The sequence below is a fragment of the Thamnophis elegans genome, chromosome 14 (assembly GCF_009769535.1).
Source record: "Thamnophis elegans isolate rThaEle1 chromosome 14, rThaEle1.pri, whole genome shotgun sequence".
Taxonomy (NCBI): Eukaryota; Metazoa; Chordata; class Lepidosauria; order Squamata; family Colubridae; genus Thamnophis; species Thamnophis elegans.
In genome coordinates, this window is record NC_045554.1 from 41425356 (window position 1) to 41445567 (window position 20212).

The 20212-nt window shown below is 45.3% G+C and overlaps 1 protein-coding gene across 3 annotated transcripts in view; it reads left to right on the forward strand.

Moving 5' to 3' along the window:
* The first annotated feature begins 5716 nt into the window (after window positions 1-5716).
* Window positions 5717-20212, forward strand: part of LONP2 (lon peptidase 2, peroxisomal) — a 187824-nt gene continuing 173328 nt past the window's right edge. For all 3 annotated transcript variants that reach the window (XR_004256476.1, XM_032230666.1, XM_032230664.1), the window contains exons 1-7: window positions 5717-6056; window positions 8250-8478; window positions 9899-10030; window positions 10981-11103; window positions 12520-12683; window positions 14393-14487; window positions 16055-16313. Coding sequence is in view for 2 of the 3 variants with exons in the window: in XM_032230666.1 (XP_032086557.1) it covers window positions 5818-6056; window positions 8250-8478; window positions 9899-10030; window positions 10981-11103; window positions 12520-12683; window positions 14393-14487; window positions 16055-16313 (1241 nt within the window). In the remaining variant the exon portion in view is untranslated. The remainder of the gene's footprint in view (window positions 6057-8249; window positions 8479-9898; window positions 10031-10980; window positions 11104-12519; window positions 12684-14392; window positions 14488-16054; window positions 16314-20212) is intronic.

Genomic DNA, 20212 nt, shown 5'->3' on the forward strand with positions numbered 1-20212 from the left:
TTATCTCACATCAAAAAGTTGCCTTTTGCAAACTTTTGAACGAAGCTCCTCTCTACCACCTGAACTCTCGAGACGAAAAGAAAATCTCTCAGAAGTTCTGTGTGGCCACGTAAGTGTGTAATGGATTGGCAGCAGGATAAAAATTCAGCAGAAAGGCATGCAAATGTTCCGAGACCCCCGCGTTTAACATTGCAAATCTGAGAATTTCAGTCCCGCTCATGATAAGCTTCGTTTCACCCTCCTGTATAGTTTCTGCGCTGCTTAATTCTCTCCTGCGTGGCCCGCTGCTCTCCCAAAGAGATGACTGACAGACTGAGTATGTGATTTTTCCCGCTCCCTTCGTGTTGCTACACCTTGTTGTGGCCTGCCAGCGGCCAGAAGAGCTGGCAGCAGAGTCGGACAGTGAGGAGGTTGGGGAGGAGCATGGGCCAGTCCTGGAGGGTGAGGAAGGCTCTGATGAGGGCTCTGCGTCAGAGGCAGAGACGGGGCCGAGGATGTCTGGCAGTTCTCAGCTGCCTTCGGAGCTAGACAGCAGTGAGGCAGAGGAACAGGTGGAGCCTGTTCCCAGTGTGCGCATGCGCAGAGCTGCCACAAGAGGGGAATAACTCAGAAATCAGGGTCGACTTGGGAGTAAAGTCACAGATGGAAGGTGATTGGCCCCTCCCATAGGAAATAAAAGAGGAGCGAAAGGGGAGGGGGCTTTTGCAGGAAACAATTCATTCGTTCGTTCGTTCGTTCATTTCAGGAGTGTGAAGATCTGTCCGTGAATCTCAGAGACTCTGTGCCCAGTCTTTCCTTGCACTGCACCTCATTTGGACAATATTTACATGGCAGCTTTCCAAGAGAGATAAGGTCTGTGGTTCTGAATTCACCTTTGAAAGACAGATTGCCAGGAACGAGAACGAGAGGAATTCACATTCGTTTAATAAAAGGGGTTTTGACGGGACCAGGAATCTGCCTCGTGCTTTTTGGGGAAGCCTAGCTCAGAACACACCTTCAATTCGCTTCCACCTGAAAGTATTTTACCTGATCTTCCAAACTGGTGAAGCCTGTCTCTCTCTCTCCCCCCTGCAACTGCCTGACTCAACTGCCACTCTGGATTCATAAAGGACATTCTAGAATGCTTCCTGCTCTCCCTGAACTGACTTTCTAAACCAGGTTCTACCCAGTGAGTGGATTGCAAAGACGGATGAGGAGAAGCCAGGCTTGGGAGATCTGTTTTATCTTGTCCTAGAACCCCGAGACTCTTGAGCTTGTGATGAATGTACAACAACACTGGCATCGTTCCAGAAGTGCAAGCTTAGCCTCACGCCACAACAGCTTTCTGCAGAGTCCTTGGTACTCTCTGAGGTTGGCTGTTTTCTTGCAGATGCTTCATGACCCAAGTAGGTAACTTCATCAGTGACCCAAGGTTTGTGGAAAGGAGAAGGAAAAGGAGAAGATCACAACTGTGGATCCTTGGTGCTCTCTAAGCTTGGTTGTTTTCCTGTAGACGTTTCATTACCCAACTAGGTAACATCATCAGTGACCGAAGGGGACGGGGTTTGCAGAGGGGAGAAGAAAGAAAATGGGAGGAGGAGGAGGAGGAGGAGGAGGAGGAGGAGGAGGAGGAGGAGGAGGAGATGGAAACAACTATGGGCTCCTTGTTGGTCTCTGAGCTTGATTGTTTTCTTACAGACATTTCATTACCAAGTTAGGTAACATCTTCAGGGATCTTCTATTAGTATATATAGCTTTCTCTTCCAGAGTCTAGTTGTTACTTCTCAATTATCAGCAAAAATAGAGGGTAAAGAAGATGAAGGTATATTTGTTGCCTAGACAAGAGGGCTGAAATATATATATATATATATTTTTAAAAATCCAGAAGACACACATGCAGAAATGGCGCAATCAGATGCCTTCCTAATTTACTGAACCCTGAGGAGGAAGAGAAGGCGGTGGAGCACATTCAGACTAGCAAGATTCTGTTGCAATAGCCATTCTCAGTCCAGGTAACTTTAGCCTTCTTGTAAAAAGTTGAGCTCCGATTCACCCAGTTGGATAAATGCCTGACAATGTTTCACGAAACTATAAAATCAGTTGAGACAGTTTAGAATATCAATTCTCTGCTTGTTACAAGAATCGAAATCAAGTCATTCCTATCCGATGGTTGTCAGAACACATCTTTCAAAAGGGTACATCTCCCACCCCTTAGTGTTGCAGCAGATTGAGGTTTGTAATCTACTTACGAAAGACCAGGACTCGATACCACGAAAGTGAGAGAAACAGGTTTATTTGATGCATCGAGTTCAACGTGTTCACACACCAAAATCTGAACTGCCTGGGCTCTGCCCAGGATGCTACTTTTATGCCGTGTTCCACACTGTGCATTCTCAAGGCGTTTCCATACACGAGACAAGCATGACATTTCGAAAAGCAGAAGTTCATTTGGAATGTTACAGAGAAGTACATAGGAGAAATCCAAAAAAGAGAAGTTCCTATAATGTCTTAAGCTGTCAGCAGTTTTTACCTCTGTTCTATCTCTCACCCACGCCTGGCTTCCTGTGCCCCTCCTTTACAGGGTCTTGCCACATGTTCAGCCCTATTTTTAATACTTATGAGGAAGTTGGAGAGAAAGTTCACTCCAGCTAAAAGTCAACTTTGGAACTCCAGGGCACTAGAATGAAAGGCCAAGCTAATATGAATTTATAAGTCCCATTCTATTAAGACCACCTAACCTGGCCAGCCACTGGTGGGTTTACCTGTGCACCCCCTCCTGCATCATTAGGAACAGGTTTCTGTTGGTGAACTTTTCCGCATTGCCGTACAAACATTTTGTACAGCCTCCTCGGTTGAGCGACTTTTAAGTTCTGCCCGGAACGGCAGTCCATCATAGGACTCCAGCTTCACGGCTGATTAATGCACTTCAGATCAAATGATCAGTGAGAAAGTTAAGTGCTTTATTTTTGCTGCCTGGTTTTTTTTAATTTAAATGACCCCATTCTATCAATTCTAATTGGAAACCTTTGTAATTATCGACTCTGGGTTTTTGCAGAGTCAGAACCGAAGAGCGCATTTTTGTCACGGCAAAGAAAGAAATGGAAGATGTCCTCTTGGGAGATATATTTGTGGAACTGGGATATTCCTGATTCCAAAGGGTTTTTTGAGAGTTGCAAGTAAGCGAGAAGGAAGGGAAGCAGAAATGCTACGGTGGACAGATAATATGTGGCCCGGAGATTGGTTCTGAAAAGAAAAGATGATCATCTTCTGCTCCTTGAAGTCACTGGGTTTCATGTCATGGTTGCCAATTTCATTGTTTTCACTTTTCTTTTAAAATGTGTGTACTTCACGTTTTGGTTCCACCACAAATGCGCGCACAACAAAAGCGCGCCTGACTAAACCGCGGTGTCTAAAGTGCGGTGACAAAACCGCGCGACGATTGAGCGACGAATTAGCCCTAAAGCGCGCCAACAAAAGCGCGCCGACAGAAGCGCGCTGTAACGTAACCCTAACCCTAACCCTAACCGTAAATCTTACCTTAAATTAAATCGCGCTTCTGTCGGCGCGCTGTTGGTGGCACGCTGTTGTCGGCGCGCTTTTGACATCGTGGTTTTAGCGCCGCGGTGTTGTCAGCACGCTTATGACGTTCGCGCTTTTGTCGGGTCATGCACGGTTTTACCCTATCAAGCACTCCATTTGATATCTCTTTTTGTGTGTGTTTATAACAATTTTATGAATGTGTGATATAACATACAGAAAAAAAAATACAAAAGCAAAAAGGATAAATAGGGAAGGGAAAAGCATGGAAAAGAAAGAGGGGGAAGAAAGGGCTTTGACTTCTGACTCCCTTTTGATGCAGTAGAATAGGGAAATAACATCAAACCATGACTTTTCAGTTTTACATAGCAGTTTAAATTAGCCTTTTCCGTAACACCATCTCTATCTAATCGGTAAAACCCAAAAATCAAAAATTTCATTTTTTTTCTACCTCAAGCACAAAGTCCAGGAGTGGTTTCCAGTTAGAAACAAAGGTTTTTATATACATTTTTTTCCTTGATCAAAACTCTCCATTTGATTTGGATACACTGGATCCAAATTAAGTTTAAACACCAGTATGTCTGGGCATGATTTAATCTTTTATTTTCTTGAGCTAGTACATAGACCTAATAAAACCAGGTTCAGTTAACTCGAGATGATTTCAGTGGGTCTCCATAAAACGTTTAAAACATCTGCTGATAAGCCTTTTTTTTTTAAACATCCCATTTATTAAAGCTCAGGAAATCAAATAATGCGTGATGCCCTGACACCTTGTGGTCATAAACTGATATAGCAACAGGAGAGAGTCTGGAATTGTTTCACAGTATATATAATTTTTCCAAGTAAAATAATTGGGTTCCTTGACCAATACAGTTGAATCTCTTTCACAGCTATAGCACTTAGACTTATATAGCGCTTCACAGTGCTTTACAGCCCTCTCTAAGCAGTTTACAGGGTCTGGGTCCTCATTTTACCGACCTCACAAGGATGGCTGAGTCAACCTTGAGCTGGTCAGGATCGAACTCCTGGCTGTGGGCAGAGCTAGCCTACAATATGGCATTCTACCACTGCACCACCATGGAAGGAAGGAAAAAATATCAACAGCACTTAGACTTATATACTGCTTCACAGTGCTTTACAGCCCTCTCTAAGCAGTTTAAAGAGTCAGCCTCTTGCCCCCAACAATCAGGGTCCTCATTTTAACCACCTCGGAAGGATGGAAGGCTGAGTCAACCTTGAGATGGTCAGAATCGAACTCCTGGAAGTGGGCAGAGCTGGCCTGCAATATGGCATTCTTACCACTGCACCAAAAAGGAAGGAAAGAAGGAAGGAAGGAAGGAAGGAAGGAAGAAAGGAAGGACTAGCAATAGCACTTAGACTTATATACTGCTTTACAGCCCTCTCTAAGCGGTTTACAGAGTCAGCCTCTTGCCCCCAACAATCGGAGTCCTCATTTTAACCACCTTGGAAAGATGGAAGGCTGAGTCAACCTTGAGCCTGGTGAGATTCGAACTGCCAAAATGCAGGCAGTCCAAATTTCATCTAGGTTGTCAACTTTTAACTGCTCCTCACATTCTCTGCATTTTCTTGTCTTAAAGGCTTAAAAATGTACAGGAAGTCCTTGACTTACAACAATTTATTTAGCAAGCGTTCAAAATTTCAATGCCCCTCTCCAAAAAGCAACATGATTAGTCCTTGCAGCTGTAACTACTGCATTGAAGCATCCCTAAATAACGTTTTAATGATTTTTTTAAACTCGCCTGATGGCCCTCATCTTAAAAGTTCATTTAGTGACCATTCCAAGTTACAACAGCCCTGGAAAAAGTGACTTGTGATCATTGTCCCCGCTTATGACCGTTGCGCCATCCCCCTCTTGACAGGATTTACATTTTGATTGCAGCTGATTCATATTTATGACGGTAGCTGTGGATGTAGGTCCTGCAATTCCCCCTTTTTGTGACCATCCAGCAAGCAAAGTCAATGGGGGAGCCAGATTCACTTAACAACCGAGAGGGATTCACTTCACCAACGTGGCAAGAACCGCCTTTAAAATGCACCATCAACTGATACTCGTTTTTTTAAAAAATGAATTGTTAATTGCGTTTCTCCACGCTGAAAGAGGCGGCGCAATGCCAGCCGCGGCCGGAGGGGGCGGCCGCGAGTAGCGCGCGCGGCTTGCGCCGTTTGTCCCCCGCCGCTCGCCGTAACGCGGCCTTATAGGCGGACGCGACGCGGCAAGCCTTGCTTGCTCGCGCGAGACAGAGAGGCGAGCCCGAAGCCGCCAGTCTGCGGCCTCCGACCATGGCGTCGTCCTCGGGCAGCGCCATCCAAATCCCGACCCGCCTGCCGCTGCTGCTGACGCCCGAAGCCGTGCTGCTGCCGGGCTCCACCATGCGCGCCAGCGTGGACTCCCCGCGGAACATGCAGTTGGTGCGGAGCCGGCTGCTGAAGGGCACGTCGCTCAAGAGCACCATCCTCGGCGTCATTCCTGACACGAAGGACCCGCTCAGCGACCTCGACGCCCTCCCGCCGCTCCACAGGTGCAGCGTCCGGCTTTCCCCGCCGCGGTCGCTATGGCAACGGGCGCCCCCTCCCACCTCCAGCTCCCCCTGTTGCCCTTCCCAACATGGCGGTCGTGACGTCATGTGGTCCACGCCCCCACTCGTTTCCCCTCACGCCGCTTGTCTTAATCCCAAAGACCTTCCTTTGCGTTGCCATGGTCACCGTCCGGCCTGTTGCCACGGAGCTACCCCTCCCTCTTTTCCTCTGGCCACCTATCACACCTAGGTTCACCGTTGCCATGGCGACTGCAGCCCCCTCCTTCCTCTCTCCTTTCTGGCTAAGGATGCTCTTGGCTCCTTGGGTAATTGGGGCTAATTATTACCTTATCAGAGTTGAGACATTGAGTTTTATTTCTGATTTAATCCATTTAAATAGCTGCCCGTCTCCTGGCAGGAATTTTGGATTGTCCTGTCATTTTTCTCTTGGACCACAAAAGAGGTCCAAGGATGACTTGGTCTTTGTTCGTAAAAAGCAATAATCATGGATGTGAGATTTTATTTATTTATTAAATTTTTATACCCCCTGTAAAAAAGGGGATGTGGTGGCTCAGTAGCTAAGACGCTGAGCTTGTCGATCAGAAAGGTCGGCAGTTCGAATCCCTAGCGCTGCATAAGCTCCCATTACTTGTCCCAGCTTCTGCCAACCTAGAAGTTCGAAAGTATGTAAAAAATGCAAGTAGAAAAATAGGGACCACTTTTGGTGGGAAGGTAACAGCGTTTCCTGTGCCTTCGGTGTTTAGTCATGCTGGCCACATGACCACGGAGATGTCTTCGGACAGCGCTGGCTCTTCGGCTTTGAAACAGAGATAAGCACCGCCCCCTAGAGTCGGGAACGACTAGCACATATGTGCACAGGGAACCTTTACCTTTTTATACCTCCCATCTTCTATATTTGGTATTTGGTATTTATTAGGATTTATAGGCCGCCCTTTTCCCTAAGGGGAGTCAGGGCGGCTTACAAGGTGATTCTTGGAAGTTATGGAAATTTAATAAATCAGTAGGTTATGAATTTGCCTGACAATCCAATTTCGTGCTGCTTGAGGAGTGGAGCACCGTTAGGATGAGAAGTTTAGTTACTGTTTTGATGGCAGTAACAAGAGGAGTTTATACTAGGAATAAATGTTAAAAAAAATGTTTTACTTGCAAGCTTTAGAAACTTTGCATTTGGGAAATGGATTTAGATATTAATGGTGTGAGAAAACGCACCGGTACCAGTCAGAATCTTGTGTTCTGCCCTTGAAAGTGGCTTGAGAAGATTATGGGATTGTATGTAGGTCAGGCTCTCAAGGAGGGCACATAGTTTAAGGAAAACACTCCGTACAACTGAAGTTGCCACTGGTGAGAAAGCAAGGGATTGGTCAGGTTAAAAAGCAGCTTTCTTTTTCAGCAAAGAAGCGGCTGCAGAAATGCAATGAATGAATGAAAGTGTGTATTGCTTTTTTAGTGCTTGAATGTGGGTTTATAAACTGTCAAATGCTTCGTCAAAAGATTGAAAGGGTTGCCCATTCAAAAAAAAATCATAGACATCGCTGTGCAAAATTCCTGTCTAAAACAGGAATGTTTTTCAAAGTATCTTTAAGTCTTTCCTGTGGCTGGGCCTAACATGATAATGTTAACCCCTTTCTCCTGGACATGGACAATACCTTCTAAAACAGCTCCATGGACAGCTTTCGGTCACTAAACCATTCGTTTAGTGACCTTGGAGTTACAACAACACTGAAAAAAGTGACCGCTTTTCACACTTAAGGACCGTTGCTCCATCCCTGTGGTCACGTGATCAAAATTCAGACGCTTAGAAGTTAACTTAGATTTATGACGGTTGCAGTGTCCCGGAGTCACGTGATTCCTTTTTACAACTTTCTGACAAGCCACGTAAGTGGCGAAGCTGGCTTCACTTAACGACCAAATTGCTAGCCTAAAAAATCGCAAGGATTCACTTAACAACTGTGGCGAGAAAGGTCTTGAAATGGGGCAGGGGGCAAAATTCACTTCACTGTCTTGCTTAGCAACGGGCATTTTGGGCTCAACTGTGGTCCTAAGTTGAGGATTGTTTGTAGTGTTAGCCCTTCTGCTCGGGAAGCATCTTCCAAAACAGCTCCATAGATGTCTCCTGCTCAATTATTCCTATTGTGGCATGGCAAATAACACTTGCTTTTTCTTGGGCCATTTCAGGATTGGCACAGCTGCACTGGCCATTCAGGTGGTTGGCAGCAACTGGCCAAAGCCCCATTACACCTTGCTGTTGACGGGCCTCTGCAGGTTCCAGATTTTGCAGCTGGTGAAGGAGAAACCTTATCCCGTTGCAGATGTTGAGCAGTTGGATCGGCTGGAACAATTTACCAACAACTCGGAGGAAGAGCTGGGGGAGCTGCCGGAGCAATTCTATAAATATGCAGTGCAGGTTAGCTGCTGCCTTGAAATGGTACTAAATATCTGAATTATCTGTGGAGGAAATTAGGACGGATCACTGCGTGTAAAGGAATTGCAGCTCAGGAGCGAAGGGCACGCTTCGTTGCTGATGCAATGTTAGTTGTTTACTTGTCCCGTTGAAATGTGGGACAAGGAGGACACATTTTCATCCAAGCTGCAAAAGAAAAAAGAGGCCAGGCCATGCTAGAGAGATTAGAGCCAGTACAAAGGTCCCACCGGTACTTTTTTTTCAAAAGGCAACTGGGCTTTCTTGCGTATCCTTTGAAGACATTTTGCTTCTCGCCCAAGAAGCTTCTTCAATTCTGACAGTCGGAATGGAGCAGTCAGAGGCTTGCTCCTCTGACCAAGAGAACCCCAAAAGTTTATTTGCTTTTCTGATAAAGTTGTTTGAGGACGAGATTCCTGTCGTCATTCTCAAACAGCTGCTGCTTGCCCCTTCGTGCGAATCCTGCAGATAGTTGTGTCTGAAAGCTGCTCAGGTCGTCTAGAAAAAAAAGCATCCTTCAGTTTTTGAGACAGCGGAGTTCTTGGCCCTTCTTCTGTTGGTTGGGCAAGTCGCTCCAGAGTAAACAACCTTGGCACAGCTGAAATAGTTTGGAGTTTGGAGTAGTTTATTTATATGCCGCCCTTTTCCCTGGGGGGACTCAGGGCGGCTTACAATTCGAAAGGAGGGGAAAACAAACAGATTAACATATAAGACAATACATCATTAAAAGCACAACATTCATACAATTCGGGTGGGTTACGGTCTTTAACCCCAGGCCTGACGGGATAGCCAGGTTTTGAGGGCTGTGCGGAAGGTCTGGAGGGTGGTGAAGGTACGAATCTCCACGGGGAGATCGTTCCATAGGGTCGGAGCTGCCACTGAGAAGGCTCTCCTCCGCGTGGTTGCCAGTCGACATTGACCGGCAGATGGAACTCGGAGGAGGCCTAATCTATGGGATCTAATTGGTCGAGTGGAGGTAATTGGCAGTAGGCGGTCTCTCAAGTACCCAGATCCACTACCATGAAGGGCTTTGTAGGTGACAAGTAGCACCTTGAAGCGTACCCGGAGATCGACAGGTAGCCAGTGCAGCTCGCGGAGGATAGGTGTTATGTGGGTGAAACAAGGTGCACCCACAATCGCTCGCGCGGCCGCATTCTAGACTAGCTGAAGTCGCCGAATACTCTTCAAGGGCAGCCCCATGTAGAGCACATTGCAGTACTCCAGCCTAGAGGTCACAGGGACACGAGTGACTGTTGTGAGAGCCTCCAAATACAAGAAATAGATGGCTCTATGTTTTGTGGTTGATCTATCCAGTAATATTGGTTTATTATCCTGAGTAATATGAATGAATACTAGTATTAAAATGTTGCTCTACATTTCCCCCTCCCTTTCCCTCCCCGCAAAGCTGGTGGAGATGTTGGATATGTCCATCCCGGCGGTGGCAAAACTGAGGCGCTTGTTGGACAACCTACCCAGAGAAGCTCTACCAGATATTGTCACCTCGATCATCCGTACCAGCAACCAGGAGAAGCTTCAGGTATCAACCGCTGCTTCTGTTCTGGTTTCACAGAGGAAAGCCCATTTTTAATTTTGTATATTTATACCTACCGAAACACTGCCACGCTGAAACACACAAAAAAAGGCTTCTTGTCAATTCCCTTATAAGATTAGCCAATGTGTTACACAAGCATTGGTGTAATGAAAAACATAGGGTGAAGGTTCCCCTCGCACCTACTGTATTTTTCGGAGTATAAGACACACCGGAGTATAAGACGCAGCAAGGTTTTGAAGAGGAAAATTTTTAAAAAAGGTTTTTGCACTCTGCAAACCTCCCAAAAACGGCCCATTTTTTTTCTCCCCAAAAGGCATGAATAGCCTTTAGGGAGCTTGCAGAGCACTCCTGGGGTGGGGCGGGGGCAAAAACGAGCAAAAACGGCTCTTTTTTGTGAAAACGGGCCCGTTTTTTTGTAAAAAAAAGGGGGGGCATGGATAGCCTTTAGGAAGCTTAAAGAGTGCTCCTGGGGAGGGGTACAATTCAGCAAAAAATGGGCCGTTTTCTGCTCATTTCTGCTCTCCCCAGCCCCCAGGAGCTCTCTAAAAGCTTCCTAGAGGCTCTGCACGGCCATTTTGGTGAAGGGGGAAGAGTTTCGGGAGGCAAAAAATGCTGTATTCTGTGTATAAGACGCACCCAGATTTTCAGCCTCTTTTTTGAGGGAAAAGGGTGCGTCTTATACTCTGAAAAATACGGTAGTAGTCCCTGAAACTCGGGGGGGGGGGGGTGTCCTATGATGGGATATGTCCAGCTTGCTCATTTGCCCCTCAGGAATAGCGGTGAAAGAGAAGCTCAAAACAAGATAGATTCTGATAGCTTATGGTGCTTTAAAATCTCTCTGATCCGTTTCAAATTAGGCAAGCACATTTTGTGGTTAAATCTGAGAAGAAGGCAAGGGAACTCACCCTTAATAATGCTTTGTACTTTTCTATTAGATCCTGGATGCTGTGGGTTTAGAAGCACGATTCAAAATGACCATACCCTTGCTCGTGAGGCAGATTGAAGGTTTGAAGCTTCTGCAGAAGACCAGAAAACATAAGCAGGATGATGAGAAACGGGTATTTTATTTTATTTTTTGTAATAAAACGATTTACTTCAAGGTGTAGAAATAGTCCTGTGTGGGTGTAATTTATTTGGCAGAAGTATTAGCAACAGGACTGATTTAGCAATGGCAAAAAGCAATGAGGAGGGGACCTAAATTGGGGCTGTAACTCAGTAGTAAAATACACATTGTCCTTGCAAATTCAGTTCAGCCTTCTCATCTCCAGACAAGGCCAGCCAGGTGGTTGAAACGGGAGAACTGCAAACAGGTAACAGAGACATGATTGTGCTAGATACTTAATGGTTCTGAAATTAATATAGGAACGTGTTTCCCACTTTTAATATAGGACATGGGGTTTAGTATTCCCGTATTTCTTGTTGTGCAGCAACCTTTCAGAAAACTCTGAGCTCATTTGATCCTACTTAGGCCATACCTGGAATGTTGCATCAGGTTTTGCTCAAAAGATGTCAAGACTTGGAGAAAAAGTCCAGAGAAGAGAAAACTAAGATGATCAATGGCCTGGAGACGAAAACACATGAAGAATGGTTGCAGGAATTGGATATGGGTAGTTTAGAAAGAAGAAGGATTAGGGGTGACATGATAGTAGTACTATTTATTTATTTATTTATTTATTTATTTATTTATTTATTTATTTGTCTTGTATGCCGCCCACTCCCGGAGGACTCCAGGCGGCTCACAAAAGACAAGGGAAAGGGGGGGAAACGAGACAAAGACAACATATTAAAAACAAGACCAACATTCACAATTTCCGTGGAGGTAGATGTTTCTCAGCTCCCCCCAGCCTGCTGGAACAGCCAGGACTTGGTGGCTTTGCGGAAGGCCGGGAGGGTAGTAAGGGTCCGGATCTCAACAGGGAGCTCGTTCCAGAGGGCTGGAGCTGCAACAGAGAAGGCCCTCCCCCAAGGAGTCGCCAGCTGACATTGGCTGGCAGATGGAATCCGGAGGAGACCTAACCTGTGCGATCTAATTGGTCTGAGAGAGGTAATCGGCAGGAGGCGGTCTCTCAGGTACCCAGGTCCGATGCCCTGTAGGGCTTTATAGGTAGCGACCAGCACCTTGAAGCGGATTCGGAGACTAGTGCTCCAGTATTAGTGGGGCTGTCACAAAGAAGAGGGGGTCAGCCTATTTTCCAAAGCACCAGAAGGCCCCACGAGAAAGATTGGATGGAAACTAATCAAGGAGAGAAGCAACTTGGAATTAAGGAGAAATATCCTGACAGGGAGGACAGTTAACCAGTGGAACTGCTTGCCTTCAGAAGTTGTGGGTGCTCCATGCCTGGAACTTTTTAAGACAGCCACTTGTCTGAAATGATACAGGGTCCCCTGCTTGGACTAGAAGACCTCCAAGATCCTTTCCAGCTCTATTCTGATTGATTGATTGATTGTATTCTCCCCACCTTTCAATTCCCTAGATCGTAGCAATACGTCCTATGCGGAGGATCGGCCACATTTCAGGTGCTATGGAGGATGAGGAAGAGGATGAAGATCACAATGATATCATCATTCTCGAGAAGAAAATCCGAGCCTCTCGCATGCCTGAGCAAGCTCTGAAAGTCTGTATCAAGGAAGTTAAAAGGTCCAGTCAGTTTTTTTCATCGCTTTCGATCCCCTTCTGTTAATGGAACATGTCTTATCGATGGATGGCGGGAGCATACATTTTTTTAGCTTAGGGGTGTTTTTTGCCTTTGGTTTTGGTATTCGCTCGGAAGATCGCCTCTCTTTATTCTGTGCGTGTTGGTGCAATCCCGAATACCTAAAGGGTGGGGTGGGGCATAATTCTAACAAATGAAATAAATATGCATCAAAGGCCAGCTGTGCTGAGAAGACACTCCCATTACATTTGGTAAATCTTATTTCCAAATAAGCATGCTGGGGATTATAGTCTTAGTTGCATAATGCTGCTCTTGAGATGTGGTTTTTATGTTCCTGTTTCACATGCACTAAATAGGGTTTTGTAAGCGCAAGAACTGGATAAGAGCCATGGTGGCGCAGTGGTTAGAATGCAGTACTGCAGGCTAACACATTGCGCACTCCAGTTCGATACTGACCGGCTCAAAGTTGACTCAGCCTTCCATCCTTCCGAGATGGGTAAAACGAGGACGCAGATTGTTGGGGGCAATAGGCTGATTCTGTAAACCACTTAGAGAGGGCTGTAAAACACTGTGAAGGGATATATAAGTCTAAGTGCTATTGCCCTTCCTTCCTTCCTTCCTTCCTTCCTTCCTTCCTTCCTTCCTTCCTTCCTTCCTGGTACAATGGTTAGAATGCAGTATTGCAGACTCTGCCCACAGCCAGCAGTTAGGTCCTGATTGGCTCCAGGTTGACTCAGCCTTTCTTCCATCCTTTTGAGGTGGACAAAATGAGGACCCAAATTGTTGGGGGCAATAGGCTGACTCTGTAAAAACCACTTAGATAGGTCTGTAAAGCACTGTGAAGCGGTATATAAGTCTTAAGTGCTATTGCAGGCTAACTCTGCCCACTGCCAGATGTTTGATTCTGAGCAATGCAAGGTTGACTCAGCCTTCCATCCTTCCAAGGTTGGTAAAATGAGGACCCAGATTGTTGGGGGGCAATAGGCTGTAAAAACCACTTAGTGAGGGCTGTAAAGCACTGTGAAGAGGTATATAAATCTAAATGCTATTGCTATATTGTGAATTAGACATGTTTCTAATTCATTTAAGTACGGAAGAGATCCCTTTTCAGATACATTAAAAACCTGTGGCCTATTTGGCAGCATTAAACGTCCTCCGGTTGTAACCTTTGGCAAACATTCTGAACATTAAGACAAACTGAATGTTAACGTTATGTAGGCAGTCCTCAACTTGCAACCGTTCAAAGTTACAACGGCACTGAAAAGGTGGTTTGTGACCCTTTTTCACACTAACCACCTTAGTAGCATCCCCATCATCATGTGGTCAAAATTCTGATTCTTGGCAATCGGTTCATACAAGGTCACGGTGATCCCCTTTTGCGACCTGACAAGCAATGGGGAAGCCAGCTTCACTTAATAACTGGGTGACTAACTTACGAACTACAGTGATTCCCTTAAAACCCTGGCAAGAAAGGTCATAAAAATGTGGCAAAACCCCCTTGACAAATGTCTCACTCAACAACAGAAGCGTTGGGCTCTGTTGTGGGACTCCCTGTGTTAGTGCAGGCTAATATACTGTAGTGTCCTGTTAGTGTCATTCAAGTATTCCAGTAACGGGCTTTCATTTCTTTGCAGTCTTATCTGCAGATTTTAATTTTGGTTCTTCAAGTTAACAAGTTCGTCGACTTTTCTAGGTTAAAGAAGATGCCTCAATCCATGCCAGAATATGCCTTAACTCGGAATTATTTGGAATTGATGGTGGAATTACCCTGGAGCAAAAATACCAAAGGTCAGTGGTTATTTCCTTAGGATGAGAATACTATTTTTTTTTTAAAAAAAAGATCATAGAAACATCCTCTATTTAAATACAGGTGGTCCTCGATTTGTGACCACAATTCAGCCCCAGATATGCGAAACCGTTGTTAAGTGCGTTTTGCTCTGTTTTATGACTTTCCCCGCTGACTGTCTTATCCGTGTATGACTTGGACTGTTTGATGGACTCTGATACCTCTATTTTCCACGAAAGTAAAAGCCTATTTAAACTGCAGTGTCTCTCTATGCTGGTTTGTGTGTTCTCCAACACAACACTCACAACGCTTCTCTGAACGCACTCGCTCTCCCAACGGGGAGCTTACCTAACAAAAGGGTCACAAAAGGGGATCTCGTTACCCCCAGACGCACCCCGACCGTCATAAATACACGCCAGTTGCCAAGCATCCAAATTTCGATCACATGACCAGAGGTGGTATTCAGGCCAGTTCTGACAGGTTCTGGAGAACTGGTAGCGGAAATTTTGAGTAGTTCGGAGAACCGGCAAATAGGCTGGCCCCGCCCCCCACTGCCTCCCAGCTGATCTTCTTTTGTTGCCCTGAATAGGAGAACGGAGCTGGAAAGCAGGTTAGTGGGGTGGGGAGGGAATGGGGATTTTGCGACCGCCTGCTGCCAATTACCTCCCAAAGACCCATTAGATCGCACAGGGTTGGCCTCCTCCGGGTTCCGTCTACCAGCCAATGCCATCTGGCTACAACCCGGGGAAGGGCCTTCTCTGTAGCAGCTCCGGCCCTTTGGAACGAACTCCCCGCAGAGAGGAGTCCCACACCTCTCACGTCTCTCTCCCGCAGAGAGAGACCCTCACCTCTCTCCAGGCCTTCCGAAAAGCCGTTAAAACCTGGCTGTGTCGGCAGGCTTGGGGTTGATGAGCTCCCTTCCCCTCTCGACTTGTGTGACTGTTGGCTATTTTAAATCCTTCCCCTGCCACAAAACCACGCCCACAAAGCCACACCCACAGAAGCGGTAGTAAAAACTTTTGAATCCTATCACTGCAGGTGACCATGGGAATCAGGTGCCATTGTAACTTTGAACAGACCGTAAATGAACTGTTTCTCAAAATCAGCTCTTTTAAAGTTTAAGGCACCGGTTGGATTGTTTTCTATTGCTGGTGTTTGCAGTATATTGAATTACAATATGATAGGGTCACTTTCACCCAAAGTTCCAGCAGCTTCAATTCCCTCTATCACTTCTTCTCTATTAGTAAGATTTAGGTCCAGAAGAGTTCCCTCCTCTATATTTTGGATGATAAAGTGGTCAGCTGGGTTGGTTAGGAATCTGTTTGATCTCCCACTGGCTGCAGTTGGGGCTCCCAGTTGATAACTGGATAGTTAAGTTTCCCATTACTACTGGGGTATGCTTCCTGCATACATCTGTTAACTGGCTGGCCGAGAGTTCATCTATTTCTTCTGATTGGTTGGTTGATTGGCCTGTAATATCGAAGACTACCTGCAACGGTATTCTTCTGGTTGCCGGAAGAAGGATCTTTGCTCAAGGGTGTAAATAGGTCTTATTGTTCGGATTAACAGATTGCCTGGATATCCGTGCAGCCAGGGTGCTTCTGGACAACGATCATTACGCCATGGAGAAGCTGAAGAAGAGAGTGTTGGAATACTTGGCAGTCAGGCAGCTGAAGAACAATTTAAAGGGCCCCATCCTGTGCTTCGTGGGACCCCCCGGAGTCGGGAAAACCAGCGTGGGGCGATCGGTGGCCAAGACTTTGGGCCGAGAGTTCCACCGCATCGCACTGGGGGGAGTGTGTGACCAGTCTGACATCCGAGGTCACAGGTATTTTAAGTCTTTATTGTTGTTGTTGTTTTTATTATTGTTGTGATGTAGAGGCTGTGGGAAAAAAAACATTCATCCTGTTTCCTCACTTCTATCCCACTGATAAATAACTTGCCCTGTCATTTTGTACGCAACCACACAAAAATTTTCCTACTTCCACAGAGTAGGACGTTCCCTCTGGTTTTACACCCAATTCAAAGTAAAACTTTGTCACTCCCTCTCTCCCCCCCCCCAACCGAGTCTCCAGTCACATGGTCCAATCAGCATACAGTTCAGTGGCTAGGTGACCTCAGTCTCCACCTTTCAAACACCTGTACCGACATCCTTGATTCCCAGGGGAAATAATTTTATTTAGGCTACAACCGCCCCCAGCTATCTCTGCGCCCCCCCCCCCCCCTCCCTGGCTCCTTCACTCCAGGCCGTGACAGCCCTGAAGCAGTGAGAAGAGAGAAACGTCCTTAGAGAAAAGCTACCAAAAAGAAAATGGCCACAGTTCGGCCAACTTCAGAGTTGACAGGCTTCCCCCCTTCAATTGAACACCTTGATCTACAGGATATCATGTGACTAAACCCAAACAATGGGACACGACATAATGTAACCTCTGCATCGGTCTGCTCAGAGTTAAAGCGAAGGTGGGCTGTGTATACTCTTCCAATATATAGATTCTATATAGCCAGTTGTGCTACCTTTGAGTGTGACACCTGGACACTTTTAAAACTCCAGTCATCTAAAAAGAGGCATCCATGAATTCAGTTCGTGGTAGAGGATTTGGACTGCATAGCATCCAGCTATCTATGTTCAGCAGATCCCAAGCAGGAGAAAACTCATCCTTGGGCGGTCATCGTAACTGGAGTGGCACTAGAAACCTATTATTTCAAGGAAGATTATAGAGAAAGTTTAAGGCGTCCATGTAGTTCCAAGAATCCAGACGCAGATGTAGCAATCACAGTTGTAGGGATGGACTTGGAGGCTGTTTTAAGTGTGGGAAAATTAAAAAGACCAGTCAGAATCGCCATTGAAAAGGCTCCTTACGGAAGCTCTGAAGGGGATGAAATACTTCCCTAGGAGGCTGAGCTAGTTTTTTTAGTTTTGGCAGCTGCCGTTTGGTGTTTAACTGGAACAGGAGGTGCTGATTTGGGGGAAAAGTTTCAACGTGTTGCCCAAATGATCTGACATGTATGTTCACGGCTGCAAGCTAGAACAGGGCAAATGAAAATGTATGGCAACATAGAAGGTGTTATTAGGGTGAGGTGAAAATTTAAATTGTGTGTGTGTGTGTGTGTGTGTGTGTGTGTGTGTGTGTGTGTGTGATCCCTTGGGAAAAGAAGTGTGGTGTTTGTGCAAGGAGAGAAAGGCAATCTTGGCCAAGCGAAACAAGGCTGTTGCTCTTCTCCACGCAGCGAAGTGCCTTTTGCTCACGGTGCAGCTGGGATTTGCACTGCTGACCGTAACCTGGGTGAAAGTCTCATAGAAACATAGAAATCTGATGAGAGAAAAAGATCTAGTGATCCCTCAAGTTTGTCCTTTTGAGTCTTTCTTTCTTTCTTTCTTTCTTTCTTTCTTTCTTTCTTTCTTTCTTTCTTTCTTCCCTTCCTTCTTTCCTTCCTTCCTTTTCTTTCTTTCTTTCTCTTTCTTTTTCTTCCTTCTCTCCTTCCCTTTCTTTCTTCCTATTTTTCTTTCTTTTTTCTTTCTTCCTTTTTCCCTCCCTCCCCTTTCTTTCTTTCCCCCTTTCTTCCTTCCTTCCTTCCTTCCTTCCTTCTCTCCCTCTCAATCCTCTTTCCCTCTCTCTCTTTCTTTTTTCTTTCTCTATTTTTCTTTTTTCTTCCTTCTCTTCTTCTCTCTCTTTCTTAGTTTTTTCTTTCTTCCTTCCTTCTCTCCTTTTCCCTGTCTAGCTCGCTCTCTCCCCCTTCCTTCCTTCCTTCCTTCCTTCCTTCCTTCCTTCTCTCTCTCTCTCTTTCTTTCTTTCTTTCTTCCCTTCCTTCCTTCTTTCCTTCCTTTCTTTTCTTTTCTTTCTTTCTCTTATCTTTCTTTTTCTTCCTTCCTTCTCTCCTTCCCTTTCTTTCTTCCTCTTTTTCTTTCTTTTTTCCTTCTTCCTTTTTCCCTCCCTCCCTCCCCTTTCTTTCTTTTCCCCCCTTCCTTCCTTCCTTCCTTCCTTCCTTCCTTTTCTCCCTCTCTAACCTCTTTCCCTCTCTCTTTCTTTTTTCTTTCTCTATTTTTCTTTTTTCTTCCTTCTCTTCTTCCTCTCTCTCTTTCTTAGTTTTTTTCTTTCTTCCTTCCTTCTCTCCTTCCCTTTCTTTCTTCCTCTTTTTCTTTCTTTTTCTTTCTTCCTTTTTCCCTCCCTCCCTCCCCTTTCTTTCTTTTCCTTCCTTCCTTCCTTCCTTCCTTCCTTCTCTCCCTCTCTATCCTCTTTCCCTCTCTTTCTTTTTTCTTTCTCTATTTTTCTTTTTTCTTCTCTTCTTCCTCTCTCTCTTTCTTAGTTTTTTCTTTCTTCCTTCCTTCTCTCCTTTTCCCTGTCTAGCTCGCTCTCTCCCCCTTCCTTCCTTCCTTCCTTCCTTCCTTCCTTCCTATTATTTTTATATTTGATTTAAATGTGATTTTTAATTTTTGCCGGACGATGGACATGTGTCTATCCCAATCATGTTTAAACTCAGTAACTGATGACTGACCCGCTACCTCTGCTGGAAGTTGGTTCCCAGCCTCTGCTACGCTATCTACTTCTTCTCATGATGATCTATGAAACCACCATGACTTAATAATGATTGTATGTCAGCCCATTTCAGGTTGGCTTGTTAGAACACTTTCACTAGTTATTTGTTATATGAATGAATGTTCAGGCAAATGGCACAGGGCAGTGTTTCTCAACCTTGACCATCTTAATATGGTTGGACTTCAACTCCCAGAATTCTCCAGCCAGTCATGCTGGCTGGAGAATTCTGGGGGTTGAAGTTCATCTATCTTAAAGTTGCGGTGGTTGAGAAAAACTGGCATAGAGTTTCTTGATCAGTTTTCCTAATAATTGCATTTTATCATAGACACCTAGAATTTCTCAATTCTTGATTCTTGAATTGATTGATTGAGAATCACTGATTCTAGGTCAGTGGGGCTGATTGGCGCTACAGGTAACTTTTGTTTACCACCTGAAACCTGCTGGAATTTATGGAAGGTGCTTCCAAGGGTTGATGTTCATGTATTTTCCCAGTAAGTCAAGATACGTTATAAATGCAGTGCATGCGCAATTGCCATTTTCTCAGTTTCAATTTTGTCACATCCTAAACTATCTTGAGGATGGGCATAGTGGGAAGCTGGCAACTTGGTTTACCCATCTCTCGTCTGTTGATTAGCCTTCTGAGAAGCAGAACATGTCTTGCTGTTCAAATGCGGACCACTAGAGGATGTTCTATGCCTTTCATTGAAGAACCTAAAGACAATGAGTATTTTGAAGAGTTTAATTGTTCTGTCAAGAGAGTTTCTCCTTAGTTCTGGGTTGATTCTTTCCTTGATTAGTTTCCACCCATTGCTTCTTGTCCTGCCCTCAGGTGCCTTGGAGAATAGCTTGACTCCCTCTTCTTTGTGGCAACCCCTGAGATATTGGAAGACTGCTATCATGTCTCCCCTAGCCCTTCTTTTCATCAAACTAGACATACCCAGTTCCTGCAACCGTTCTTCATATGTTTTAGTCTCCAGTCCCCTAATCATCTTTGTTGCTCTTCTCTGCACTCTTTCTAGAGTCTCCACATCTTTTTTATGTGATGGTGAGCAAAACTGGATGCAGCATTCCAGGTGTTTTTAAGCTAGTAGAAAATCTACATAGTCTGTGAGGGAATGGCTAGGACAGAATATTCCTTCAATGGAGCTAATTTATGTCTAATAAAATGGTAGGTCTTTAACCACAGTCCTTC